General features: G+C 48.0%; 2 protein-coding genes and 3 non-coding genes across 5 annotated transcripts; all 5 read right to left on the reverse strand.

Annotated features, from left to right (window-relative positions):
* Positions 1-81: 81 nt before the first annotated feature.
* On the reverse strand, positions 82-4831 carry vps37a (VPS37A subunit of ESCRT-I). Its single transcript, XM_067258286.1, has 12 exons — positions 4363-4831; positions 3735-3809; positions 3455-3572; positions 2929-3029; positions 2418-2607; positions 2119-2189; positions 1863-1990; positions 1607-1665; positions 1451-1519; positions 1061-1204; positions 667-790; positions 82-422 (listed from the first exon to the last, which is right to left on the reverse strand). Exons 1-11 carry the CDS (start codon positions 4470-4472, stop codon positions 710-712), a joined length of 1146 nt encoding a protein of 381 aa, XP_067114387.1. The 5' UTR covers positions 4473-4831; the 3' UTR covers positions 82-422; positions 667-709.
* A 607-nt stretch (positions 4832-5438) lies between these two features.
* On the reverse strand, positions 5439-5654 carry LOC136964660 (small nucleolar RNA U3). The gene has a single exon (XR_010879116.1). It is a non-coding gene; the product is annotated as a small nucleolar RNA U3 (small nucleolar RNA).
* A 454-nt stretch (positions 5655-6108) lies between these two features.
* Positions 6109-6324, reverse strand: LOC136964659 (small nucleolar RNA U3). The gene has a single exon (XR_010879115.1). It is a non-coding gene; the product is annotated as a small nucleolar RNA U3 (small nucleolar RNA).
* A 422-nt stretch (positions 6325-6746) lies between these two features.
* On the reverse strand, positions 6747-6962 carry LOC136964661 (small nucleolar RNA U3). Its single transcript, XR_010879117.1, has one exon. It is a non-coding gene; the product is annotated as a small nucleolar RNA U3 (small nucleolar RNA).
* Positions 6963-10466: 3504 nt separating this feature from the next.
* On the reverse strand, positions 10467-27548 carry micu3a (mitochondrial calcium uptake family, member 3a). The gene is given in 15 exon segments (XM_067258298.1): positions 10467-10535; positions 10968-11125; positions 11525-11633; positions 14584-14755; positions 14873-14967; positions 18390-18485; positions 20300-20341; positions 21122-21193; positions 21298-21380; positions 21850-21897; positions 24542-24620; positions 24815-24846; positions 25675-25819; positions 27280-27422; positions 27425-27548. Coding segments are annotated over 15 exon segments (1467 nt in total).
* Positions 27549-27781: the final 233 nt, after the last annotated feature.

Here is a 27781-nt window from a genome sequence, read left to right on the forward strand (position 1 = left end):
TTTACAATTTCATGTTTATACTATAATTCTTCTCTAAACAAAATTCTCAAGACAGGTCAAAAAAAGGTAAATCCACAGACGTATTCTAAACGGTTTTAATTCACCTAAACAAATTAAATAACATATAATACAAGGTGTGTCTTTGATTATTAGAAAGCCTATTATCAACATTATTTAAATACAGTATCCATCGTTTGTGTGTAGAGTGTTGGGCAGCAAAGAGTAGTTCTCCTTATTCCTAATTCAAGTCAATACAAATCCAAGCATATCATCATCATCATCATCATAGGAAACTGTATACTGAATTGAGTTCAGGCCGAGTCTGGTTACACTTCACATCTGAACACCGGCTGATGTTTGTGTGTCAGGCAGGAACACAAGCAGCTCTCCTCAGACTCTTCTCTCTGGCACACACTCCAAACCTGAGGGAGGGGGGGGAGGAGGGGGAGGGGAGGAGGAGGAGGGAGAGGGGAGGAGGGAGAGGGGAGGAGGGGGAGGAGGAAGAGAGGGTGTTAGGGAGGGAAGGAGAGGAGGTGGGGTAAAAATCACCAATATCAACATTTTAGGAATACTTCTAGAAATACTGAATGTGTTAACCATTGAAAGAAAAACATTCCATCAACCTAAGACAGTAACTTTATATAGATATTTTGTATCTTTGTTTACCTTTATAAAACCATTAGTGAGGGGCAGGGCTGGTAGGCGGGGCCTAGGGGTTGCTAGGGAACTGTCCGTGTGTGTTGATGGACTGCTGCAGCTTCTCTTCTTTGGCCCGTCTGCTGTGGCAGAGCTGAGGAGGAGGGGAGAGAGAAGGAGAAGAGAAGTGGGGGAGGAAGAGAGAGAAGAAGAAGAGAGGGGGGGGAGGAAGAGAGAGAAGGAGAAGAGAAGTGGGGGGGAGGAAGAGGAGAGAAAGGAGGATGAGGAAATGTTACATTTTGTTCACATCAAACTTTATTCTCTCTCCCCTACCTCCTTATCTCCCTCCCTCTGTCCTTTTCTTCCTCCCTCCCTCTCTCCCTCCTTCCCTCTCCCTTCCTCTCTCTCTTTCCCTCCCTCCTACCGTTCTCTTCTCCATGAAGCTGGACAGGAAGTCGTCTATCTCTGTTCTCCCTTCCAGGAAGTTCTCTGCCGTTTCCTCCGACTCCTCTTCTGCCTGGTGAGCTGCCACCTTCAGCCTGGCCTGCAGGGCGCTCAGACTGCAGCCCTGCAGAGGGGGGAGGGGGGACAGGTTAGAGGGGGGTGTAGCCTGAGGGGAAGAGGTTGGAGGGGGGTGTAGCCTGAGGGGAAGAGGTTGGAGGGGGGTGTAGCCTGAGGGGGAGAGGTTGGAGGGGGGTGTAGCCTGAGGGGAAGAGGTTGGAGGGGGGTGTAGCCTGAGGGGGAGAGGTTGGAGGGGGGTACTACAGGACCAGGATGAGTAAGAGGAACAGGAAGTGTGCATGGCGCCTCTCACCTCACTGAGCTCATGCTGCCTCTGCATCTTGGTCTCGAAGGCTGACTTCATCTGGGTCAGCTGTTCATACTGTCAACAACAACATCAGTGAGTCTACTTCCTGTTTGTACTGTCATGTGACCCTGACTAGTTCCTGTGTGGGCGTGTCCACCTCACCTTGAAGAGCATCTCCTGCCTCTTCCCCTCCAGCTGGGGCTCCAGGTGCAGGTTCTTCTCTGGAACCAGAGAACACGGCACACATTATTGAGCACATAAGTCTAGCCTGAGCTAAAGTGAAACAGAAAGAGGCTTGAGCTGGCTCTGAGGACAGCGCTGCTGTTAGTATAGCGCTGCAGACCAGGATCCATGATCAGGATCACATGATCAGGGAAGCAGGAAGTGATGGTAAAGAAACAGGAAGTGAGGTACTCACTGGCCATGTCTACGATGCTGGTGACCAGCTGCTCCTTGTCGGAGGTGATCTGTTTAAGCTGCGGCAGAGAGACAAACAGCTCCAGCAGCAAGTCCTCCTGCTCACTCAGCTCCTTCAGCTGGGGCACACTGACACACACACACCAGGACACACACACACCAGGACACGCACACCAGGACACAGAGGGACATGGTTAGGACAGGTCAGACTCCAGTGTCAGCCCGGCAGCATGTGGTGATTCTGAGGCAGGCTGTACCTCATCTCCACCAGCTCAGGAAATGACTCTGGGATCTCAGGCATCCTGTACATGTGGCCATTCATCCCAGCCTGCAGGAGACGGGGCAAGAGAGGAGCAGAAGAGGCAGAGAGAGAGAGAGAGAGAGGCAGAGAGAGGAGAGAGAGAAAGGCAGAGAGAGAGAGAACGAGAGCGAGGAGAGATGTGGAGATGCGGTGGTGTTATGGTCTTGAACATCAGACACCTCCTGTGGAGTATACTTTGACCTGAGCATGTGTTTACATCACAGAGAGAGAGTGTGTGTGTGTGTGTGTGTGTACCTGGTGCTCGGCCGTGGGGACGGGGAGGGGCAGGTCCGTGATGAGGCCGTAAGCGGGGGCCGCTGCTCTGGGAGGGCCGTGGGGGGGCTCCAGGCCCGGGTGGGACGGGGGGGCACCCCCAGGGGGGCGGGGGCCATAGTGGTACCCCTGGGGGGGGTAGGGTGGCATGGCTGACGGCTTGTACATGCTACTGTAGACGGGAGAGGAGGAGGGGAGGAGGAGGAGAGGAGGAGGAGACGAGGAGGAGAGGAGAAGGAGGAGAGGAGTTGGAGGAGAGGAGAAGGAGAGGAGGAGAGGATGAAGAGGAAGGAGAGGATGAAGGTGATATTGTAAGTTATATTCTCCAGACACTCATAGCAGCGTTGAAGCTGGCATGTCTGTGTCTCTGGTCCCTTCCTCCAATCTCAGATCTCATGCTTGGATTTAATGGTGTTTCTCGTGATTCGTGAATTTCCCTTTGTGATGAAGTAAGGTCACATGACGAGTGTGTAGTCATGTGACAGGTACTCACTACTGGAAGCCGGAGGTGCCAGACATCAGGACAGGTGGACTCTTCCAGAACTCATCCAGAACACTCTGTACCACCTTCCCCAGGTCAGAGTGCATTCCAAACTACACACACACCCACACACACGTCATCAGCAGTAAAAAACAACCACAAAACAACTAATATAGGGAATCAGGTGGCTGAGCGGTAAGGGAATCGGGCTAGTAATCCGAAGGTTGCCAGTTCGATTCCCGGTCATGCCAACTGACGTTGTGTCCTTGGGCAAGGCACTTCACCCTACTTGCCTCGGGGGAATGTCTCTGTACTTACTGTAAGTCGCTCTGGATAAGAGCGTCTGCTAGATGACTAAATGTAAATATAGCTTCTCTGTGAGGGTATGGAGGCTATGAAGTTCAGCCTGTGATACAGCTTGCTGTGTGTGTGCATGTGTCTGAGTGTGTATGTGTGATGTGTGTATGTGTGATGTGTGTATGCGTGCGTAGAGACACGGTATCAGAGGAACAGCGCTGGCAGCGTGGAGGAGACTTACGTTGACGATGGCGGGGCTGGAGACTAAGGTGCCATTGTTGCTGTCCACAAGGTGGTGCCCCACTGGGGGGTATACACTCACCACGGGCTTCTCCTGGGGGAACTGGGGGGGCAGCAGTCTGCAGGGGGGCAGGGCAGCGGTTGGTCAAGATAAACACTCAAGCCAGGCTGTTAATGTTTAGAGAGGAGTCAACAGCTTCTGGAACCAGCGCTCAGGGAGTAAGTCCATCCTGTAAACAGGTGGCTGTGTTTAGGACAGATAGACGCAAGCAAGGACTCACATGTTGACACTAATGGTGGAGTTGTTGACCGTGAAAGGTATTCTGTATTCCACATCCTTCTGGATCTCTGTTAGGCTGTGGAAGCACACAGACGCAGTCAGAAAAACACACATTTACTCTTCTACAGTCAACTGTCCGTGAGACGTCTGTCTAATGTCACCATGATAAGCCCACACAATGACATCTGTACACCTAGTAGAAGCTATTAGGGAAAACGTATTGCGAGGAAGGACAGAGCAGTCATACTATGTCAATCTCAACATCAACAACACTACAGCTACTGCTAAATGAGATCCTGACGAACGGGAGTTTGCTAAAAGGTTTGTATATTAGCCACAGGCAGCATTCGCTCCGTTCTCCTTCTAGTAAACAATGATAATACTTTAAGCTGAGAATCTACTCCCGTTGTTCGACAGTGTTCCTGTGAGTGGCCACACAGTGACTCACTAACGTCAACAAAGCTAACATAGCATCAAGCGAATTACGTTGATAGCTCCCTTGTTACTGATAGCTTGCTAGCATGCAATCTAAACTGACTCTATAGCTTACCAACCAGTCAAGGACCAAGTTAGCTTGCAACATGACGTTCAAGAGTGTGTTAGCGGCGCTAGCTAACTGACATGGATACCTGGAGTGGGCAGTTTTCAGGCTCTCGATCTGTCGCTGTCTCTGTTGCTGTAGGCTGTTGATAGGTGGGGAAGGTCCGGAGCCCTTGGATGAGGAGAAAAGCCAGTTCATCCTCTTCTGGCTTGGCACAAACTAAACTCAATGGCTCCGCTAATTTAAGAGCAAGTCAGCGCTAGCTAGCTATGGAGCCTTAACAAAAGAAACGCGTCCACAAAAAACTAAACAAAAAAAAACACACTGAGATTTTGGGGTAGCAATAGATGGCTAGCTTGTTCACTCTTACTAGCTTGTTCAAGCATTCGCTTTTCTACGTTACAAAACAATTACATATTCTTCATGTGAACGTAAATTAACGATGTCGTCTTGGATAAAGAGGCACATATCCAAATATAGCAGTGTCATTCGTGGAAGGCTTAGCTAAGAACTACCGAGCACACACGGACATTAGGAAGAAAACAAGCTCTGTGTTTGTGGGCACGAGCCTGATTAAGTCGTTTGTGTACTACGTCATCCCACGTAAAAACACAAAGTACACAAGACAGGGATTTAACACGTTCACATTACATATACGACGTTTTAAAACCTACAGAAGACAATGTTTAAAAACACAAAATATTTCAATAAAGATTCAAACGAATAATTAAGATAAAATAGTTCCAATCATCTAAGAATCTAATTACAATATTCCTCTCCCAACAGTTCAAAGGTCATTGCACATATTTCTGATGTCACGCATAGTTCCGTTTGGGACATGCACACACCATGTACGAACAGTATGTTCAGTGAAAAAAGGGCGGATTGTGACACTCAAAAACCTAAAACGTGCACAAATGTCTAGGCCAACGATTCTCAACCTATGGGCCGCTGTTTCATACAAAAGTATTAAAAATGTATTAATATCAAAATATTTATATATACCTGCGGTACATAAAACCGCAACTCTAGATAGTTTCAAAGAACAAACTCTATAGGCAATCCACTTCACTAACAAAATAACACAGTACGTGCCCTTTGACAAACTAAACTGAACATCATATCACTAAACTTTAACTTCAATCTTTTATTAACATCAGTGTAACCACTCTGATCATATTCCCTCCCTCAATGCTCCACGAGGAAGCAAAGAACGGTCATCAATGGCAGAAAGCGTATGAACTGAATCATTACTCTAAGCCCGCTTCGCGCTCAGAAGGGAATATCGCATCTCATCATCGTGGATAGCGAGACCAAACACTTTAGAAACACATTTCGCAAGTCAAGAACTATAGAAATGATCCCTGAAAGTATAGTCTTAACAAATATACAGGCGAGAGGAGGACGGGATTTAAACCGAAGTCATTCACACTGACGGTGACAAACCAAAATATTAAACTAAGCATTCAAGTACAGCTTGACTGTACAATCCTAACCGTGTGAATAAAACTAACCCAATACAGCGTACTGGACATCAAATATGTATTATTCTAAATGATTTCTAGTACCCACAATACATTGCTGATGGAAACCTAAGCGTCAGCACGTTTTGATGGTAGGAACATGAGAGTTCAGTCACGTTAACTTGATGAGCTTGTGTAGTATTGTCAACGTTCTTTATTAACATTATGCTGATTATTTCGATCTGCGTGTACTACGGACCAATCACATTCAAGCATTGCTCAATTTGTATTTGAATTACCACCTCACAACAACATATTTTCTAACATAATACTCACCACTTAAAATATTATTATTTAACAATTTAAGGACTACCACTCTGATCATATTCCCTCCCTCAATGCTCCACGAGGAAGCAAAGAACGGTCATCAATGGCAGAAAGCGTATGAACTGAATCATAACTCAAAGCCCGCTTCGCGCTCAGAAGGGAATATCGCATCTCATCATCGTGGATAGCGAGACCAAACACTTTAGAAACACATTTCGCAAGTTAAGAACTATAGAAATGATCCCTGAAAGTATAGTCTTAACAAATATTCAGGCGAGAGGAGGAAGGGATTTAAACCGAAGTCATTCACACTGACGGTGACAAAACAAAACATTAAACTAAGCATTCAGGTACAGCTTGACTGTACAAACCTAACCGTGTAAATAAAACTAACCCAAAAAAGCGTACTGGACATCAAATATGTATTATTCTAAATGATTTCTAGTACCCACAATACATTGCTGATGGAAACCTAAGCGTCAGCACGTTTCGATGGTGTTAACTTGATGAGCTTGTGTAGTTCTGTCAACGTTCTTTATTTACATTATGCTGACTGCGTCTACTACGGACCAATCACATTCAAGCGGTGCTCAATTTGTATTTGTATTACCGCCTCACTACAATAATTTTATTAATAAAACAATCACCACTACCAATTACATTATTTAACAATTTAAGGACTACCACTCTGATCATATTCCCTCCCTCAATGCTCCACGAGGAAGCAAAGAACGGTCATCAATGGCAGAAAGCGTATGAACTGAATCATTACTCTAAGCCCGCTTCGCGCTCAGAAGGGAATATCGCATCTCATCATCGTGGATAGCGAGACCAAACACTTTAGAAACACATTTCGCAAGTCAAGAACTATAGAAATGATCCCTGAAAGTATAGTCTTAACGAATCTACAGGCGAGAGGAGGACGGCATTTAAACCGAAGTCATTCACACTGACGGTGACAAAACAAAATATTAAACTAAGCATTCAAGTACAGCTTGACTGTACAATCCTAACCGTGTGAATAAAACTAACCCAATACAGCGTACTGGACATCAAATATGTATTATTCTAAGTTATTTCTAGTACCCACAATGTATTGTGGGTATTGTGGGTACTAGGAACATTCTCATGTTCCTCCCTTCGATGGGAGGAACATGAGAGTTCAGTTATGTTAACTTGATGAGCTTGTGTAGTATTGTCAACGTTCTTGTAGCAAAACCATGTTATTATACTGTAACACGGACAAGCGAACCTTGATATGTTTGTTGGTTGACACACTAAATATATGTACATATAAAATATAAGAGAAATCTGACTCAATATAAGGCTTGTGTTGATGGCATGGGCTACTTAATCATTAATGCACACGATGACACCTCTCTAGCTTTTAGTGCGATAAATTATAAACATGGCTAACACAATCAATGAAATGATGTGAGATGAGTACATATCCATTCATACACATTCGAGTCAGCAACAGGTAGTGAAACACAGGAACGTACAAAAAGGCACTGAAATGTGTCACATGCAAGCATGTGGAGAGTGGGTGGGGGACTGTTACAAGAGCGCACTGGTACGTCGAGTATTTACACACTGAAACTATTACTACACACTTTAGTTCCGCCAGGAGTGGCTGTCATTGAAAGTATAAGGCTACTTTGTTGTGCGATGTCATAATACATCGTAAAATGTTTACGATTAACTCATAATTTCTTGGCATGAACTATTCATGAAACAACGACATAACTGAAAAGTATTGCATCACTACTGTAGTAACAAGCCAGAAATTGGTGTAAAACCCAGTCCAACTGCTGTACAGTCTAGTATAGCTTTTTGGTCTAGTTCAGTAGTTAGCCTACTTTTCTGCCAAAGACTAATTTATACGATAAGGTCATTTAACCCATTTTATCAAATTAAGTTAACCAAGATAATGAATTGGGGGCCAAAAATTACAACAAACCTCTCTATCCAAAGTTGGACATTTTTCTGAATAAAGAGGTTGGCGGTTGGCAAAGTGTGAGAACAGGGAAGCACGGAGGCCTTGAGTCCCTGCTACTAATACGTTCTGTAGCGGTTAAGCAAAGTAGCTAGAACTAGCAAACTAGCTCACCCGTTGACAGGGCGAAGCACTCCTACCCAAAAGTATAACGAATTGACAATGACATTCATCTTTATACTATGAATTTGTATATTCTTACTTAACATTCACATAAGTGTCACATAATCTACACTGACATGAAAGCACCTTCTAGAGCTAGCAGCCTAGCTCTAGCTAGCTATAAAACAGTCGTTGAACTTACCGCTACAAAATGATTCCGCGTTCCCCATTGACGAGAAAACATGTTTGCTAACAATTTATTTGGACGTTTCATTTGTTTGCAATCTAAAAACGTATAGAGCAATCAATCTGTAAAAAATGTATGAAGTGGATAAAAGACTTGACAATTAGCTCGCAATATATTTAGAGCTAACGAAAAAATCGATCACAACTCTAGAGCTCGCTTTACTCGGCCAGTTGACCAAATTCGTGAATGATGCAGCCCTCATCATCACAGTGAGTTAAGATTCCGCCCACTCAGGTAATCAAGTTCAAACAAAAATGTTTTAATCATGCAATCAACACTATTTCATTTGCATTCTGTCCGTTATAATGACACACTAAACAAGGTTCAAATAGGTAAGTTGTATGGAATGTTCAATGAACATAATCAATCTTAAATATAAATTACCGATAGGAATGTAGCTACAGCATTCAATGAAATAACATGTAATCCTTCAAAAAGGTCTCTGGAGGTAGCCATAATTCAGTTCATAAATCAATAAATCATATATCACAATCCAGTTTTGTGTACAGTATTGAAATAGTTAAATGACGTTGATTTGCTTGGTATAGGTGAAAAAGGCACACTTGATGTAATTCTAGTTCAACACCACCCAACTATTCAGTATGCTCTTGGCAATAAAGTGTAGAGAAAAAATAAATAAAATTAAAGGTCAACGACAGGAATTTAGTTTTGTAGGCAAGACAAATTAAGTTGAATAAAATATACATTTTTGAATAATCATAAATTCGGCATCTCTCTTTTTCCATTTCGCTAGGTCAATGATTCCTTCAATTTATTTAGTTATATGGCTATTTCAGCGATCATGGTTAAGATATTTATATATGCTGGCCTTTACTGTACAACACTCTCAAGCATTTATACAAAAATACATATTTGGGACGACATGAGATGAAGATGGCATTCTATAGTCTTGCATTAATCACAGATTGTATGATATTGTATTTGATCATTTTCAAGTCATTTATTAACGAGACAATAGTTGTGCGACGTCTTGTTCTATAGTGTCTCACTGCTGCATAGCCGGCAGCTACGCACAGCCCCCCTTGGTCGTAGTTTGGTGGGACCGTGATGTAGCGGTGAGGAGCAGCCTGGGTGAAGGACCTGTGGTGCGGGAGGAGGTGGGGAGGAGCCAGGTTGACTCATCCGGGATGACAAGTGATGGACTGTGAGACTGACCTCACAGGGACTTCATAACAGATTGTGTGCATGCTAGTTAACAGTGGAGAGCCCTGGTTAGGACTGGGTCATGACTCTTCCAATCAGGATTACACTCAGGGTTTTTCGATTCTTTGTTTCTCCTCTTTTTCTCCTCCACTACTTCCTCCTCCTCCTCTCTCCTCCTCTTCTCTAGGTCTTCTCCTCCTCCTCCTCTCTCCTTTCCTCCTCCTCTTCTTCTCTAGGTCTTCTTCTCCTCCACTCTCCTCCTCCTCCTCTTCTCTAGGTCTTCTTCTCCTCTCTCCTCTTCCTCTCTCCTCTTCCTCTCTCCTCCTCCTCCTCTCTCCTCCTCTCTCCTCCTCTTCTCTAGGTCTTCTTCTCCTCCTTCTCTCTCCTCCTCATACTCTCTCCTCCTCCTCTTCTCTAGGTCTTCTCCTCCTTTCTACTCCTCTTCTCTAGGTCTTCTCCTCCTCTCTCCTCCTCTTCTCTCTCCTCCTCCTCTCTCCTCTTCTCTAGGTCTTCTCCTCCTCTCTCCTCCTCTTCTCTAGGTCTTCTCGGTGAACCTCCTCCAGAGCTGGCGGACATGTTTCCTTCCTTCCGCTCTCATACAGGTGGGGAAGGACCTGCCACGGGAGCTGCTCACCTGGTGCACAGGAGCCATCAGCATGGGTTAACTACCAGGTGGGATTCAAATGGGAGTCAAATTGGGGTGTCTGAATGTGCATGTGAATCAAACACAGGATTCGAACAAAGAGTGAATCTGGATGCAGGGTCAACCTGAAGGAGCATGCGCAGTATTGACTGAGGGATTAGGAGGCTCCTTGATAGACACAGTTACAGCTCAGAAAGTCCTACAGGGGCTTGTCCCAGAGGTCAGGGGTTAGGGGTCAGAGGTCAGATACTTATCTGCCAGCCAGCTCCTTCTTCAGACACGACCTGAAGGAAGTGAACCTCTCCACAGCCTTGTAGCCCTGGGGTTAGCCAGCCAGAGAGAAGGAGGGAGGGAGAGAGAAGGGAGAGATGGGGGGAGGGATGGAGAGAAGGGAGAGAGAAAGGGAGAGTGGGTGGGGAAAGAAAGAGAGAGGCACAGAGCCAGAGAGAGGGGTGGGGGGTGGGGGTGGCAGGTTAGAGAAAGACAGTAAGGTGTGAGAAGTGTGTTACTGTACTAGCAAGCCAAGGACTGTGATGCCAGAGAGGAAGAGGAGAACAGATATCCATGCTGCAAGGCATGCAGGTGTTACTCATCATCCACACACTGCCAACACAGGGCGCTGTACCCACATACATCACTAGGTGGCAGGCATATTCAATGAATAGAATTGCATTACTTTCTTTCTTTTCTTTCTTTACTCTCCCCCCATCTCTCCCCCTCCCCTCATCCTTCTCCCTTGTCCCCCCCTCACCCTGGCTCCTCTGTGCAGCCTGTCCTTCATGATGCCGATGAACTCCTTGTAGCTGAGCTGGTCGTCGTGGTCCACGTCGAAGATCTTGAAGATGGTGTTGACCAGGTGTCGTGTCAGCTTCAGCCCCGTGGCCACATACACCGCCCGCGCAAACTCATCTGGGGGTGTGTGTGTGGGGGTGTGTGTGTGTGTGTGTGTGTGTGGGGGGGGGGGGGTGTATGTGTGTGTGTGTGGGTGTGTGTGTGTGTGGGGGGGTGTATGTGTGTGTGTGGGGGTGTATGTGTGTGTGTGTGGGGGGTGTATGTGTGTGTGTGTGGGGGGGGAGTGTATGTAAGTGTGTGTGTGGGGGTGTATGTGTGTGTGTGGGGGTGTATGTGTGTGTGTGGGGGGGGGGGGGGGGAGGGAATGAGGGATGTAGTTTGAGAGAAAGAGGTAAATAATTACAGTCATATACAGTAGCATGCTCTGATTGATGTTTCCAGTTTCCACTCAGGGATTGACTAGGTAAGGGTCAACACCACACACACACACACACACACACACACACACAGCCCTACCCTGTCCTATGGATCTGCTGGCAAAGTTGTACATCTGCATGGCGATCGCAAAGTCCTCCAGGTTGTTGAGGAACTGGAAGAAGGAGCGGAACTCATCGAAGGTGATCCCCTGAATCACACACACGCACACACACGCACGCACGCACGCACGCACACACACACACACACACACAGAGAGGTTGTATCACACAGGAAAGCCGTTGACAGCATGACACACGTTCCTCATCAGCCCACAGTACGGATCACCACGCAGCTCATCCAACACGGTCACCACGCAGCTCATCCAACACGGTCACCACGCAGCTCCAACTGCAGCTGCCTCGGGTGCGCATGCTGACCCCTGACCCCATGCAAGGCCAGTGTGGGCGGAGCTGACAGATTAAGCCACGCCCCCAGGTGCAGGTCATCTACATGACATCACCGTCAGGACTGTCTGAGGTCGTAGGGGACACAGGTCTGGTTACGATGATAAGAAACAATGTAACAATAACAGACATGAGCCGAATGTACTCTAATGCAAATCATTCTAAGCTGTATGAGAACATCTGTCGATGGTGCATGAAAACCCAGTGGTCTCATCAGACTGGAGGAAAATAGAGATGATGATAATAACAACAACAACAACAAGCAGACACGTGCACCAGTGCAGACGGAGGTAGTTGCATCATAGCTACCAACCTCCTGCCTCTGTGGGAGGAGAAGAGGGAGGGAGGAGAAGAGAAGGAGGAGAAGAGAAGGAGGAGAAGAGGAGGAGGAGAAGAGGAGGAGGAGAAGAGGGAGGAGAAGAGGAGGAGGAGAAGAGGAGGAGGAGAAGAGGGAGGGAGGAGAAGAGAAGGAGGTGAATAAGAAGAGGAGATGGAGAAGGAGAGGTAGAAGGAGGTGAATAAGAAGAAGAGAGGGAGGAGAAGAGGAGGAGGAGAGGTAGAAGGAGGTGAATAAGAAGAAGAGATGGAGGAGAAGAGGGAAAACATGAAAGGGAGGAGAAGGAAAAGGAGGAGAGAAAGCGAAGAGGAGAGGAAAGAGTGGGAGGAGAGGAGAGAGGGAGGAGAGAGGGAGGAGCCAGAAAAACAGGGTTGTACAGGCAGAAAGAACATACACACAGCACATCTGAGCTCCGCTCCTCACATTAAGGAAAGATACAAGAGCACATCTGAAGGATGAAGAGCACATCTGAAGAGAGGATGAAGAGCACATCTGAAGGATGAAGAGCACATCTGAGGGGAGGATGAAGAGCACATCTGAAGAGAGGATGAAGAGCACATCTGAAGGATGAAGAGCACATCTGAAGAGAGGATGAAGAGCACATCTGAAGAGAGGATGAAGAGCACATCTGAAGAGAGGATGAAGAGCACATCTGAAGAGAGGATGAAGAGCACATCTGAAGGATGAAGAGCACATCTGAGAGGAGGATGAAGAGCACATCTGAAGAGAGGATGAAGAGCACATCTGAAGAGAGGATGAAGAGCACATCTGAAGAGAGGATGAAGAGCACATCTGAAGGATGAAGAGCACATCTGAAGGATGAAGAGCACATCTGAGAGGAGGATGAAGAGCACATCTGAGAGGAGGATGAAGAGCACATCTGAAGGATGAAGAGCACATCTGAGGGGAGGATGAAGAGCACATCTGAAGAGAAGATGAAGAGCACATCTGAAGGATGAAGAGCACATCTGAAGGATGAAGAGCACATCTGAAGAGAAGATGAAGAGCACATCTGAAGAGAAGATGAAGAGCACATCTGAAGAGAAGATGAAGAGCACATCTGAAGAGAAGATGAAGAGCACATCTGAAGGATGAAGAGCACATCTGAAGGATGAACACAAGGGCACACGTGCTTGTTTCTAGTCTTGGAGACTTTGGAGGTAAAGTGCAGAGTGGCCAGAATAGATTATTGGGTTGTTTCTCCAGGCATGACCAGAGAGACACATTTACACACAGCGCAAGCAGTCACACACTACTAACAACACACACATCGATCTGCTACTAGTTGCAAAATGTCATAATGATCGATTGCATAACTTTGGAGGGCAGAGAGTCTTGGCATGTTAGCTAGCTTATTGAACTTTCTCCAGAGTAAAACTTAATGTCCAGTTCAGCATGCAGATATAAATCTATGAACATTATCTGGAGCTACAGACCTGATAAGCACTGACCAACTAGCTAGCAATCAGGTTAGCATGGCTAACTAGCTCTACAGTAGTGTATGAGCTGATATATACATAATCTCTGTAAGTGAGCGTGTGTGTTTGAGTGTGTGTGTGTGAGTGAGTGAGTGTGACTTTCACAGCAAAATAACGCATGTCCGTGAGGAAGAACAGCTTGTCAATCAGTCAGCGTGTTTCAAAACCACAGGGTCACTGACGCTGTGAAGTGTGTGTGTGTGTGTGTGTGATGGGGTGTGAGAATCCACTTCTTCTTGACTACAAGGTGTCAGGCTGATACAGGCTTGAGTGACAGGTTCCATAGTGATGGGGCGGTAGTGCGCTCAACCATGTGTGTGGTGTGTGTGTGTGTGTGTGTGTGTGTGGTGTGTGTGTCTGAGAGAAAGAGAGATCTGGGGGACATGAGATCCAGCCTCTGCTAGTCACTCAGTGGAGCGTTCAGGTGAGAAGGGGAAGGAAGAGGGGGAGGGGGGTAAGAGAAGCCTGGGGCAACACTGGGGGGTAGGGTGGTTTGAGGGAGGAGGGGGAGGTGAGGGGGTAAGGGTGGATCATCCATATGGCACCTGATTGAATTCTGTAGCCATCAGGCCTTTAGTTTGTAGTCATCCTTTGACCAGCTTCCTATGTAACTATGACCGGAAATTAAGAATTACTCTTACGTGTAAATGTAAGTTCCTGAATATACTACATTCTATAGATTCTATAGGGTTTTGAAAGTACTATATTCTATAGTTTCTAAAGGGTTCTGAATATACCATATTCTAGAGGTTCTACAGGTTCTGAATATACCATATTCTAGAGGTTCTACAGGTTCTGAATATACCATATTCTAGAGGTTCTACAGGTTCTGAATATACCATATTCTAGAGGTTCTACAGGTTCTGAAGGCCCCCCTACCTTCTCGTCGGGGATGGCCTGGCGTACGTTATCCAGGTAGCTGCTGATGTTCTCCACGTTGGTGTACCTCAGCAGGATCCTGGCGAAGTCCTCCTCGCTGATGGTGGTCATGCCCTTGGAGAAGGTGAGGAACTCGATCTCCAGCAGCTCCGTCTGCAGGTTGTCCATGAATCTGGGGTGGGGCAGAGGGCATTGTGTGTTTGGAAGGTTGTGTGTGTGTGTGTGTGTGTGGAGCAGGCCTGACCAGGTCTGATTTTCTGTCTCAAATGTCGGTTTCCATGGCGATTACCTGTAGAAGTCGTCGAAGGTAAGCTCCGCCTTGCCCTTCTTCCCGAAGAAATGAACCAATAGCGTGGTGTCGATCATCATCCCCTCATCTGCACGCTGCCATTGGTCATAGTGGAGGAGAGGGGGCGGGGACAAGAGAGGAGTCCATCAGTTACAAACCAAAGCAAGCCTTCTGATTGGTCAAAGAGTGGGCGGGGAGTGGTCTGCGGGGTTATCGATCCAAGATGGCAGCCAGTGTACCAGTCAGCCAGACAGTGAGCGTTCTGCACATGTGCAGTGCATACAGAGGCCAAAGGTCATCACAGACAGTCAAGTCAACCAATCAGCTTCCACCATCACAACAGCCATTTTCCTGTCAGGCTCCAGTCCGGCCTGCTCCCACCACACCTGCTGATCTCCAAACCATCCGTGGAGGGGACCCCTGCTGGAGGGGACCACTGCTGGAGGGGACCCCCTGCTGGAGGGGACCCCGCTGGAGGGGACCCCCTGCTGGAGGGGACCCCCTGCTGGAGGGGACCCCGCTGGAGGGGACCCCACTGGAGACCGCTAACCCTAACCCTGAGCCAGCTGGGGGGGGGTGCAGATCAGAGCCTGACCATGCAGACCAGGAGGAGCAGGAGGAGGGGGGGGGCGGGGGGTGAGGAGGGAAAGGGGAGGGGGGGAAGGGGAGGGGGGTAGCACACAGACAGCTGTGGACACAGACACACATGCCTTTACACTCTGCTGGTGGGGGGAGAGAGAGAAGGAGGGGGGAGAGAGAGAAGGAAGGGGGGAGAGAGAGAAGGAGGGGGGAGAGAGAGGAGGGGGGAGAGAGAGAAGGAGGGGGGGAGAGAGAGAAGGAGGGGGGAGAGAGAGGAGGGGGGAGAGAGAGAAGGAGGGGGGAGAGAGAGGAGGGGGGAGAGAGAGAAGGAGGGGGGAGAGAGATAAGGAAGGGGGAGAGAAAGAAGTAGGGGGGGAGAGAGAGAAGGAGGGGGGAGAGAGAGGGAAGGGGACAAAGAACAAGAGAGAGAGGACAGTGTTCAGCATAGACAGACAGGCTGGTTTGTGACACCACATCCCATGCATTTCTGTGCCGACGGAACATCAAACAGAACACACAACAAGACAAGACACCACAGCGACAACACAAACCACGACAACTGACAGAAACACGACAACTGACAGAAATGCAAACAGAATGTGAGCAGATTCCACCTTTTCCTGAAGGGAGAAGAATCTCAGGTGTCTCGGTATTATAACTGTTCCCTCTCTCCCTTTCTCACTCATTCGCTCTGTTTACAAAATACTGCACTGCAACCCCCCCCCCCCCTCTCTCTTCTAGCCTTGTAAATGATCCTAGTTATCTGAGACCAATTGGGGGGATTTGTGTATGTGCACACAGGGATGTCTTTTTTGGGGGGTAATCCTCCACTAAACATTCCCTTTAATCCCCAAAGGCAAAAAGCACAGAAGTGTGTGTGTGCTGTGCTAGACGAGGCTAAGCTCAGTAAAAGGTGTATTTTCCAGGCTTCTCACACAGCGCTTCCAGATCTGCTACACCCGGATAGGAGGAGAGGATGATTGACTGGTCAAAGAACCAATGGCCTTGGCCCTTCGCCACCCCATCCAATCCTGAGCCATGCTCGAGTCACTGGCAAACTCTACAGTCCTTCTCCAGGGGAAGCTAGGAGCATGGTGCCATCATCTCTATCATCATCTCCATCATCATCTCCATCATCATCAGCAGGATGCTGTGTTCTACCTCCAGTCTAAAGTCCTGGTGTCCCAGAGGAGCCGGAAGGAGCCCAGGTGAGCCCAGGTGAGCCCCCGGCCACAACAGAGAGAAAACAACATGTGGGTTCGGTCTCTCACACTTCCACCCTGCCTCCACAGATGCAGTGTTTCACCGGAGGTTTGGACGTTTGTTTCGGTTTTGGAATCGAGACCGTGTGAAAAGGAAAGACGTGTCATCCTTGGAGAGACCGTCATGAAGGGAAGGATGGAAGTTAGCTCTGCCCTTCTCTCTCTCTTTACCTCCCCCCTCCTCTCTCTCTCTACCCTCCCCCTCCTCTCTTTCTCGCTCTCTCTCTACCCTCCCCCCTCCTCTCTCTCTCTCTCTCTCTCTCTCTCTCTCTCTACCCTCCCCCCTCCTCTCTCTCTCTCTACCCTCCCCCCTCCTCTCTCTCTCTCCATCCCTTCCTTCCGTGAGGATGATGTAATAACACCAGAGTTCCTGGAAGCACTCGTGTGTGTGTGTGAGATCATCATCATGATGACATAATTGTTATTACAGCCATACAGTGTGTGTGACTGTGTGTGTGTGTACAAGACTAACCTGTAGCCTTTGATCTCTGAGTTGAGGTGAATAACAGTTATTACTGCTGTCAGTCTGAAAGGTGTCGTCCCCTCTCTCTCTCTCTCTCCCCCTCTCTCTCTCTCTCCCCCTCTCTCTCTCTCTCTCTCTCTCTCTCCCCCTCTCCCTCTCTCTCCCTCTCTCTCTCTCTCTCTCTCCCCCTCTCTCTCTCTCTCTCCCCCTCCCTCTCTCTCTCTCTCTCCCTCTCTCTCTCCCCCTCTCTCTCTCTCTCTCTCTCTCTCTCTCTCTCTCTCTCTCCCCCTCCCTCCTCTACTGACTAACCTAGCTGACTGGTTGTGGCAGGTTTGCAGACAGACAGGCAGCCAGGCAGTCCCTCCCCCTGCTCCAGACAAACACACTGACTCATCCGTGTCACAGAGGAAACACACAACCTCTATCCACATGTGTGCGTTTCCACATCCGTGTGTGCAGTTTATACATGTGATGTATGTGTTGTGTTCATGGTTACCTGGTCAGATAGACATCACAAAACACATCACACCGATACACTAGCACTGATGAATCACCGTTGACATGAAAGCCGTGGTACAACACACACTCACACACTCACACACACAAGAAGCTGATTAAGACAGGGAGAGACACTGTTTTTCAAAACACAAACATGTAAACGCAGGAGTTCTCTTTAACACTGACTAACCCTACCACATTTAACACCTAGACACAACAACATCACTAACCACTACTGGAGCATGTTGACCAGGGTTATGGATGGCTTAATACTGGTTATCGATGGAGTATGAATGGATTAATACTGGTTATCTATGGAGTATGAATGGATTTATACTGGTCATGTATGGAGTATGAATGGATTATTACTGGTTTTCTATGGAGTATGAATGGATTTATACTGGTTATCTATGGAGTATGAATGGATTAATACTGGTTTTCTATGGAGTATGAATGGATTAATAATAGTTTTCTATGGATTATGAATGAGTTCATACTGGTTATCTATGGATTATGAATGAGTTCATACTGGTTATACTGTATACACATTTTCTGGTATACGTCTGCCAGGACAGAGAACAGAGGGATGGAGGGAGTGAGGGAGTGGAGGGATGGAGGGAGGAGTGGAGGGATGACAGGACAGGTATACCTCTGCCAGGTCAGAGAACAGAGGGATGGAGGGAGGAGTGGAGGAGGGATGACAGGACAGGTATACCTCTGCCAGGTCAGAGAACAGCGCGTGACTCGCGCCGCGCCTCAGAACGTCCCAGTAGCTCCTGGTAACAAGCTCTTGACTGTCCCTCTTTAGCACCTGTGGAGACCACCACACAGCACACTCATCAGCCCATCCAGGGGGGGCAGGAGGGGCAGGGGGAGGCCAGGGAGGGAGGGAGACGGAGTGCCGTTCTGACTGAGCCCAGGGTCAAATATTTGGTGTGGTGGAAAGTGAGCCTGCGTGCTTGTCTCCCTGCTCGTGTCTCTGGGCCCCAGAGGACAGGAGGTTAACTCACCCTGACTTCCTCCCTACACAAGGGTCAACCTGCTCGTTCATCATATGGACAAGCACGGCTGTGTGTGTGTGTGTGTGTGTGTGTGTGAGAGAGGGAGATAATGTGTTTAAGCGTGTCTACCTGTAAAGGAGAGAGTGGAGGATGTGCGTGTGAGTATGTGTGTGTGAGGGAGAGTGGTGTGTGTGTGTGTTGTGTGTGTGTGAGGGAGAGTGGTGTGTGTGGTGTGTGTGTGTGAGGGAGAGTGGTGTGTGTGAGGGAGAGCGGTGTGTGTGTGTGTGAGGGAGAGCGGTGTGTGTGGTGTGTGTGTGTGTGTGAGGGAGAGTGGTGTGTGTGTGTGTGTGTGAGGGAGAGTGGTGTGTGTGTGTGTGAGGGAGAGCGGTGTGTGTGTGTGTGAGGGAGAGTGGTGTGTGTGTGTGTGAGGGAGAGTGGTGTGTGTGTGTGTGAGGGAGAGTGGTGTGTGTGGTGTGTGTGTGTGTGTGTGTGAGGGAGAGTGATGTGTGTGTGTGTGTGTGAGGGAGAGTGGTGTGTGTGTGTGTGAGGGAGAGCGGTGTGTGTGTGAGGGAGAGTGGTGTGTGTGTGTGTGAGGGAGAGTGGTGTGTGTGTGTGTGTGTGAGGGAGAGCGGTGTGTGTGTGTGTGTGAGGGAGAGTGGTGTGTGTGAGGGCGAGTGGTGTGTGTGTGTGTGTGTGAGGGAGAGTGGTGTGTGTGTGTGAGGGAGAGTGGTGTGTGTGGTGTGTGAGGGAGAGTGGTGTGTGTGGTGTGTGTGGCCTGCTTCTCTGACTAGCAGGATGTGTGAGAGGAGAGCAGCGTGTATTAAAGAAGAGAGACACAGAGCTGTAGTCCAAACACAGCCAGGCAGCTGGGAGCTCTGGACAGCACTTAACAGCTTTGATCTCCCTCTCTCTCTCTCTCTCTCTCTCTCTCTCTCTCTCTCTCTCTCTCTCTCTCTCTCTCTCTCTCTCTCTGTCTCTCTCTCTCTCTCTCTCTCTCTCTCTCTCTCTCTCTCTCTCTCTGTCTCTCTGTATGTGACTCTCTTTTCCTGTCTCCCTCTGTCTCTTTATGTCTCTCGCTCTCTCTGTTCCTAAGCACAGTCACAGTTTTTCCATAGCTAGCTCGGAATGTGTTCGTGGACGCTTCTGATGTTCTTTACTGAGATTTCTTCCTCCTCTCCTCCTCCTCCTCCTCCTCCTCCTCCTCTCCTTCTCAGCAGCATCATGGCTGATTGTATTTAGAGCAGGAGTGTCTCAAGTCATTTTAAATTAGATCATGTTCTATTGTTGGAGTCCATCTCTTTGACCCCTCTAAATCTATTACTCTTCCTCCACCCCTCCATCCCTCCCCTCCTCCGCCATCATCCCCAATCAATCACACAGTCAGTCTGACAGATGGACAGAGAGAGAGAGGTCGTACAGATGATAGAGGTCACAGGCCTGAAGATGATCTCTCTCCTTTCTTTCTCTATCTCTTTCCATCCGCCCATACAACTGTCCGGCCGTCCATCTGTCCATCCACCCATCTATGCATCCGCCCCTCTCTCTCGCCATCCATCTACTGTACAATCTCTCTGGTTGTCAGGACAACAGAGGTCAGAGGGCGGGGGTTGGTTTGGATACATACGCTGTTGATTGGAGCAAACTGATATCCATACAGCTGCATACTCTTATAGAGACAGAGGGAGGGGAGGAATGGGAGGAGTGGAGGAGGAGAGGAGGAAAGGAGAAGATAGAAGAGGATGCACAACATGCAAACAGAAGGGAGGAGGAAGAGGAGGAAGAAGAGGAGGAGGAAGAGGAGGAGGAAGAGGAGAGAGTTGTTAGTACATGCGAGGAGAGAGGCAGTCACACGCTAACATAACTAACACATCTGGAAGTGCTGTACAAACAATATATACATATAAATGTATATATACTGTGTACTAAGCTGGGTGTGCTTAGTCCCTCTGTTCTTGATGCTACACCAAACAGTCTAACCTAAACACCATCCCTCACTCTCTCTCTCTCCTCTCCTTCCCCTCCATCCCTCTTCCTCCAATTCCTCCCCCTTTACCTCCCCCCTCCCCTGGGTAGATAATCTGTCTTCTGATTGGTCCTCTCATGTCTACTGGCTGCCCTGCATCAGCTTCCAATCAAATCCCAGTGCTTAGGTTAGGCCACCCAGACCAGCCAATCAGAGATGGAGCCCGTCACAGCAAGACTGAGGAGGACTCCTGGTTGGCTGGTTGGCGCATCATTCACACAAACACACAACACTATGTCAGGACACTTATCAGAACACGTTACACACTGAACCTCTCTATCCAACCTTCAAACCTGCAGTGAATGGATGTTGAACATTAGATGTTACATTACTGATATTATATCAACAATATATAGAATATATGACATATTACACATACATACACATGGATAAGTAATACACTCTCTCTCTCTTTGATCTTACCAGCTGTGCTGACTTCTCCAAGTCTCCTTTTCTCCCTCTCTTCTCGTTTTTCTTGCGGAAGATCTCCTGCAGCTGGAGACAGAAAGACTACATTACCCAGGGTTCAACATGCCTAGGCTTCATCCGCCGCCTTGTCATTGTGACTACTCTCCCAGAATGCAACACCACACACTCACCACCAGGAACTCTCTCTTATCCACCATCTGGTTGCCGTCGGCATCAAACATGTTGAAGGCGATCTTGAAGCCGGCATGGGGCTCTGAGAGAGGGAGAGAGAGAGGGAGAGAGAGTGGGAGAGAGAGAGGGAAAGAGAGGGGGAGAGAGAGGGAGGAAGAGAGGGGGAGAGAGAGGGAGAGAGAGAGGGAGAGAGAGGGAGAGAGAGGGAGGAAGAGAGGGGGAGAGAGAGGGAGAGAGAGAGGGAGAGAGAGAGGGGGAGAGAGAGGGAGAGAGGGAGAGAGCGGGAGAAAGAGATGGGGAGAGAGAGGGAGAGAGAGAGGAGAAAGAGAGGGAGAGAGGGAGAGAGAGAGGGAGAAAGAGGGAGGAAGAGAGGGGAAGATAGAGAGAGGGAGAGACAGAGGGTGAGTGAAGTGAGAGATGTATCCCAGATGTGAAGCCTCGTCCGAGGCAGCTGACCAGGTGAGGCAGCTGACCAGGTGAGGCAGCTGACCAGGTGAGGCAGCTGACCAGGTGAGGCAGCTGACCAGGTGAGGCAGGGCAGGTGTACTCACTGGTCAGGATGCAGAGCAGGAACAGGTACTCTGTGTAGGCTATGATACCTGGAGAGGATAGAGAGAGGACAGGATCACAAACACTTCTGTTACACACACACACACCTACACATACATCCCACACACATACACACATAGATACCACAGACACACACACAAGCCAAAGAGCAGCAGGCTGGGTCCTCCAGCCCAGAGCACCACCGCTGTCTGATATGAAAGCCTGGTTAAAATGTTTACTGATGTTCAAACACTCTGGTGATAGATGAGAACACAAAGTCTTCTCTTTCTTTCTTCCTCTCCCCTCATCCCCCCTCCTCCCCTCCTCATCCCCCCTAATCCTTCCTTTCAAGCTGATAAAATCTGAGCTGTTGTCTGTAGAGCAGGCCACAGCACAGGAACCCTGAGTTCAGTGTGTGTGTGTGTGTGTGTGTGTTATCATATAAATGTCTTGGTTCACTTGTGTCTCCCTCTCCTCTACCTCTCCTCCCTTTCTCTCTTCCCTCTTTCTCTGCGTGGTCTTTTCTTCCTCCTCCCTCCTCCTCCTCCTCCTCCTCCTCCTCCTCCTCTCCATGTCTGGGTGAGGAGATAAGGTCAGTAGCTACTGAAGGTTCAGGGACTGATTTTCCTTTGTGAGTGTGTATGTGTGAAGGTGTGTGTCTCTCTCACACACACACACACACACAAATACACAGAGACACACACACACTCTTTCACACAGTCTCACACACACCTTCATTGATTACAGTAAACGCTGAAACCTTCTCTGTGGTAAGAGCAGTGATACCCTCTGTGACATTGCTTGTAAAAAGGGAAAAAGGGCTATACAAATACGATTTGATTTGATACCAGGGCAGAACAAGACTCTCTTACACACACAGACATCTGACGACACGACAACCAAGATAAATGTGCTCGGGCAAAACCCTCAAATTCCTTTGTCTGGCGCTCAACGCGCTTTCCGAGGGCAACTGTAACCGGACGCCATCCCAGAATAAAGCCTGCCGGTGGTCGTCATCAGATTGCGTGTCCTGACATCCCACACACATACACTTTTGTTTCTGCTTAATTAACACTAGCTGTCTGTGTGTTCAGGAATCCCATTCCCCCCCCCCCCCCCCCCCCCCCCCCACCCCCCCCAGTCCGTCCTCTCGCTACTTCTCTCTGGCGGCCTGCCAGAGGCTAAGAGAACGTTTACACCTCAGTACCTTGAAGCCTAGTAGGAGCAGCGTGTGTGTGTCAAACAAGAGACCAAGAGACACTACGGAACGTACCAGGTTATCCAAACTACGTGCCATCCCTTCTCTCTTCTCTATCTCTCCCAATTATGTCTTTTTCTCCATCCCTCTATCCCTGCACCTCTCCTCATCGCTAGCCCTCCATCCTACAGGACTCCACATCAGCATGCTATCAAGATCATGCAAATGAGATGGAGATAGAGGAGGGAGATGTAGATGAGAATGAGAGACAGAGAGAGGAAAGTGAGTACGAGAGGAGAGAAAGAGAGAAGGGGGGAGGGAGAGAGAAGAGAGGAGAGGATAGAGAGGGAGAAGGGGGGAGGGAGAGAGAGAGAAGAGAGGATAGAAGGGAGGTTATTTTTATCGTCCTCAGAAGGAACAGAGAGAGAGAGGATAATTACCACCATGGGGACACGGCCACCGTGTGCCTCCGCTGGTACACACTGCTCTAGAAACACTTTAATGACACGGCACATACACTCACACACACATTCACACACTCACACGCACACACTAACACAAACACATTCACACACACTCACACAAATACTCACACACACACACACATGCAAAAACTCTGGCTTGTGAGGCATACTTCATCTATTTTTGCATAAGTTTGATTCACTTTGTGGAGAGCTAGAGGAGAGGAGAGGAGAGGGGGAGGGGAGGGGAGGGGAGGGGAGGGGAGGGGAGGGGAGGGGAGGGGAGGGGAGGAGAGGGGAGGGGAGGGGGAGGAGAGGAGAGGAGAGGAGAGGAGAGGTGGACAGGCGACAGAAGAAGGGGAAGAGTGAGTGAGGAGAAGGATGGTGCGGATAGAAAGGGAGAGAGAAGGAAAGAGAGGTGGTCTATTTTTAGACCTGGGTAGCAGGCTGACCGTAAGGTGACCACAGAGGGGACAGGCTTAGGAGACCACGCTGACACACACACACACACACACACACACACACACGCTCTGGGTGAGTCTGTGGCTATGCGATGGCTCTGGGAGTGTGTGAGACTGGTCACACATGTAGATGTTCCCTTTCCGTCACACCTGACCGTCACTGTGCTGGAGCCTCCTGACACCACAGCAAGTCACCTTTCATGACTTTGTCACTATCACACTGCTCACACTCCCAGATAGCATGCTAATCAGTGTGTGTGTGTCTGCGTGTGTACGTGGTGAGTGTGTGTATGTACCTGCATGTATATGTGTGTGTCTAGTGTGTGTGTGTGTGTTACTGCATGTGATAGAATAAAGGCGTGCATGCTTGACTGTGTGAGTTGAGCTTTTGCACAAGGTGCCTTTGTCAGGCTGAAGTGTGTGTCTGTGTTTGTGTATTTGTGTGTGTGTGTGTGTGTGTGTGTCTGTGTGGTTAGTATATGCATGTGTGTCTGGTGTGTATGTGTGTCTGGTGTGTGTGTGTGTGTGTGTGTGTCTGGTGTGTGTGTGTTGTGACAGAACAAGGTTCTCCTACCTTGTTCTCTCAGGTTCCGGAACAGCTTGGATGTTCCCTTCCATACAGGGGGCGTGTCTAACAGGATCTTCTCCAGCTCCTGACACACACACACACACACATCTAGATGAGTCACCACTCACCTTCCAGTGTGACTACTCATTCTACTATTTTATTTCAACAGTCTCAGTATTGTTACTAGCATGACAGTCTTAGTTAGTTTTTCTAATAGGAACTTTATAAATGCTGTTTAATAATGATATTTATGATTGGTTTGCAGAGAGAGGTACAGACCTGTTTAGTTAGAGATCTCCAGGGTTTTTTGTCTGAAAGCACGGATAGGAAAATCCAAAATAAGACTTACATTTAATTAAATTCCATTATTTGTTTGAGACAACAAAATGCTTCAGCAAGTTACGAGAGGAGAGGAGAGGAGGAGAGAGGAGAGAGGAGAGAGGAGAGGAGGAGGAGGAGAGAGGAGAGGAGGAGGAGAGAGGAGAGGAGGAGGAGGAGAGGGTGGGTGGGCTTGGGTAGATAGCATCAGTAGGAACAGGCCTTAATGCTCCTTCGCAGACATTATACACACATACTGTATATACACTGTCATGGAAGCTAGGTTAACTGTGTGTGTGTCCGTGGAATGTTCCAGTAAAAGGCTGTTGTTGTATTTTATACATGGGCTCATCTAATTCAACTTCAAAAGGGTCATTAGTGAGGCTGTGTGCTGAAAGGGTGTGTAGTTTAGATATATCAGGTATCAGTGACTAACGCACACACACACACACACACACACACACAAGCCCAAACGCTTATGTTAGCACACACACACCATAAAATGTCCCATCGTCTATCTAGCCTGTGTGTGTGTGTGTGTGTGTGTGTGTGTCGGTCTGACTAACATCTACTCTCAGACTAAACAGTGTCAGTACACCCCTATGTCTGAGAGTGATCTGTGGTGAGCTTAGGAGAGATGAGAAGAAGAACAAGTGAGAAAGGGAAAAAATAGAAAGAGAGAAAAGAAAAGAATAGAAAAGAGTGTTGTGCATTTACAACTGGCAGAGGGTTAAAAGAACTGCCATAAAACTTCAGCGATCCAAGATGGACACCCAGTTTCCTACATTCCCCACTGTGAGGTGGGTAACTGGCGTACGTACTGCGTGGCTCGCTCATGGTGACAGACTCTATGAAGTTCTGGGGGGTCATGTAGAGCTGGCCTTCGTACTCCACTGAGCTGAACAACCGAAAGCGATGCTCATGGGAAGACATGTGCACCTCTCCCTCTTCAAAGTCATACCTCGCCTTGTAACACACACACACACACACACACACACACACACACACACATGCATACAGGTACATACACACACACACACACATGCATACAGGTACACACACACACATGCATACAGGTACATACACACACACACACATGCATACAGGTACATACACACACACACACATGCATACAGGTACACACACACCCACACACAAACACCAGCATAAACTTGATATATTCATCACAACATCGTCTGAAAACACAAACTCTTCTCTCCTTCAACTCAAACATTACTGGTGATATTAAAGTTTTAAAACATCAGCCTAACAAGTTTCTGTCACTGAATATGCGCTAAAAGTCTATTTTTAACGGACAACACAAACTCCATCTAGGTTTCCAGAGTTTCCGTCTATAAATAGCAGCACCTCTGGCACGAGAACTCAGGACACGGAAGGCGGAAGCAGCAGCGAGCTCATTAGCATAATGCTCAGATTCCACTGCGCAAAAAAGCACATTCATCTCGGCTGTAATTATATGAGGCTAAATTTAGACTACACACCCAGCGTGCCACTTCGACGTAACGGTTTTCCTGCTCTCAATTAATTTGCATACAGAGAAAATTCATTCATAAAGCTTTCATGCATATTTTGGGCGCGCTGACACTCAAGAGAGGGAGTTCACGAGGCCTACACTTCTAGAGTTGCTTGGGAGTTTACTAGTTTTATATCCGTTTGGCTACCCGTAGTCCCCAAACATGCCTAAATATGGGAATGCTGAAAATATCTCTGTGCTCGTGGGAACGACATTTTTGATATTCTGCCAAGATAGTCAAGAAGGATGATTTCAAATATTTTGATGGGTCGTTTACTTTTATCTTCTAATAATGAGACACATCTGAGTTATGTGTGAGCGTTGTGCTTAAGGTGCCATCTCCGTTGCGACGTGTGCGCGCGTTTGTGGTCAACCTTTGACTCTGAAGATAAAGCGCAGCAGCGCAGGAACTGTACCACATGAAAGAGACGTGCGCGCGCGTGCCTTGTCATTTTCAGCACCAGCTCGAGCGGAGAGCGCTCTTCCCGCGGTCGTCTCATCCACTTGCTAACATCTCGAGACAAAAATAGTAGCTCGTTTTGTTTCCGCGTTATACCGTTGGGAATTACACTATATTTTCTTTCATGTAGGCCCACACAAAACTCACAGGCCTTCCAAATGTAAAGATTATTTCAATAACCTAAAGAACCCTGTATAAAACACACAAGACTCAATTTCAGCTGACTTTAACCACTTCTATGTATTCACACCATTGTGAGAGAATGGTTTGGCAGTAACTAAGGAGACTGTCAACACGGCTGTGTGTACGTACACTCAGTGAACTTTCAAGAACTCAGGAAGGCTTTTCTGTACGTGGCATTTCCTACCAACTGGGTGTCACTGCACGTTTACCACCCTACTACTCATTAAAGCATAGAACATCGTAGCCTACCGTTTCTTTGGCAGCGACCGCGGGAAGGGAGGGCAGAAGATCTCGGCCGTTGATGCGGTAGCAGCCCATCCTTTTCCTGCGGCTCTCGTTGTTAACGTCGTTGTAAAAATAAAACGCCACGGCTCCTCCCGCAGCCAAACACATCCAACGGCGAGACATCTTCGTGTCCTTCCTCCGATTACCGTCTGAGCACAGTGGAGGTCGTTTCGAGGCGCGGACCACACATTTAATCTGTTTGCCACGGCTGCCAGTCTCCGAAAAGCGGCCATTGCTGTTGCTATGATGATAGAATAATATTGCTGCGGATTGTGTTCCCTCTCATCGCGAGAAGTGAGATCGCCCTGGCTCAGTAGAGTAGAGGCAAGGGGTGAAGTCCGAGGTTCACACAACCTGCAGACTGAGATGAAATGCTCGATGGTTTTTAACTTCAGTAACAGAATAGTGAAGGATTCTTTCAGAAATAAGTAAACGAACGGTTGACATAAAAGTCTAGTTTATCTTG

This window comes from Osmerus mordax, chromosome 20 (genome assembly GCF_038355195.1).
Source record: "Osmerus mordax isolate fOsmMor3 chromosome 20, fOsmMor3.pri, whole genome shotgun sequence".
Taxonomy (NCBI): Eukaryota; Metazoa; Chordata; class Actinopteri; order Osmeriformes; family Osmeridae; genus Osmerus; species Osmerus mordax.

Coding starts and splice junctions, on each gene's coding strand:
- vps37a (XM_067258286.1), bottom strand. CDS start 4,472: ATGAACTGGCTTTTCTCCTCATCCAAGGGCTCCGGACCTTCCCCACCT. Junction 1,666..1,862: donor CAGCATCGTAGACATGGCCA/GTGAGTACCTCA, acceptor CTCTGGTTCCAG/AGAAGAACCTGCACCTGGAG. Junction 1,205..1,450: donor GGCAGCATGAGCTCAGTGAG/GTGAGAGGCGCC, acceptor CCCCCTCTGCAG/GGCTGCAGTCTGAGCGCCCT.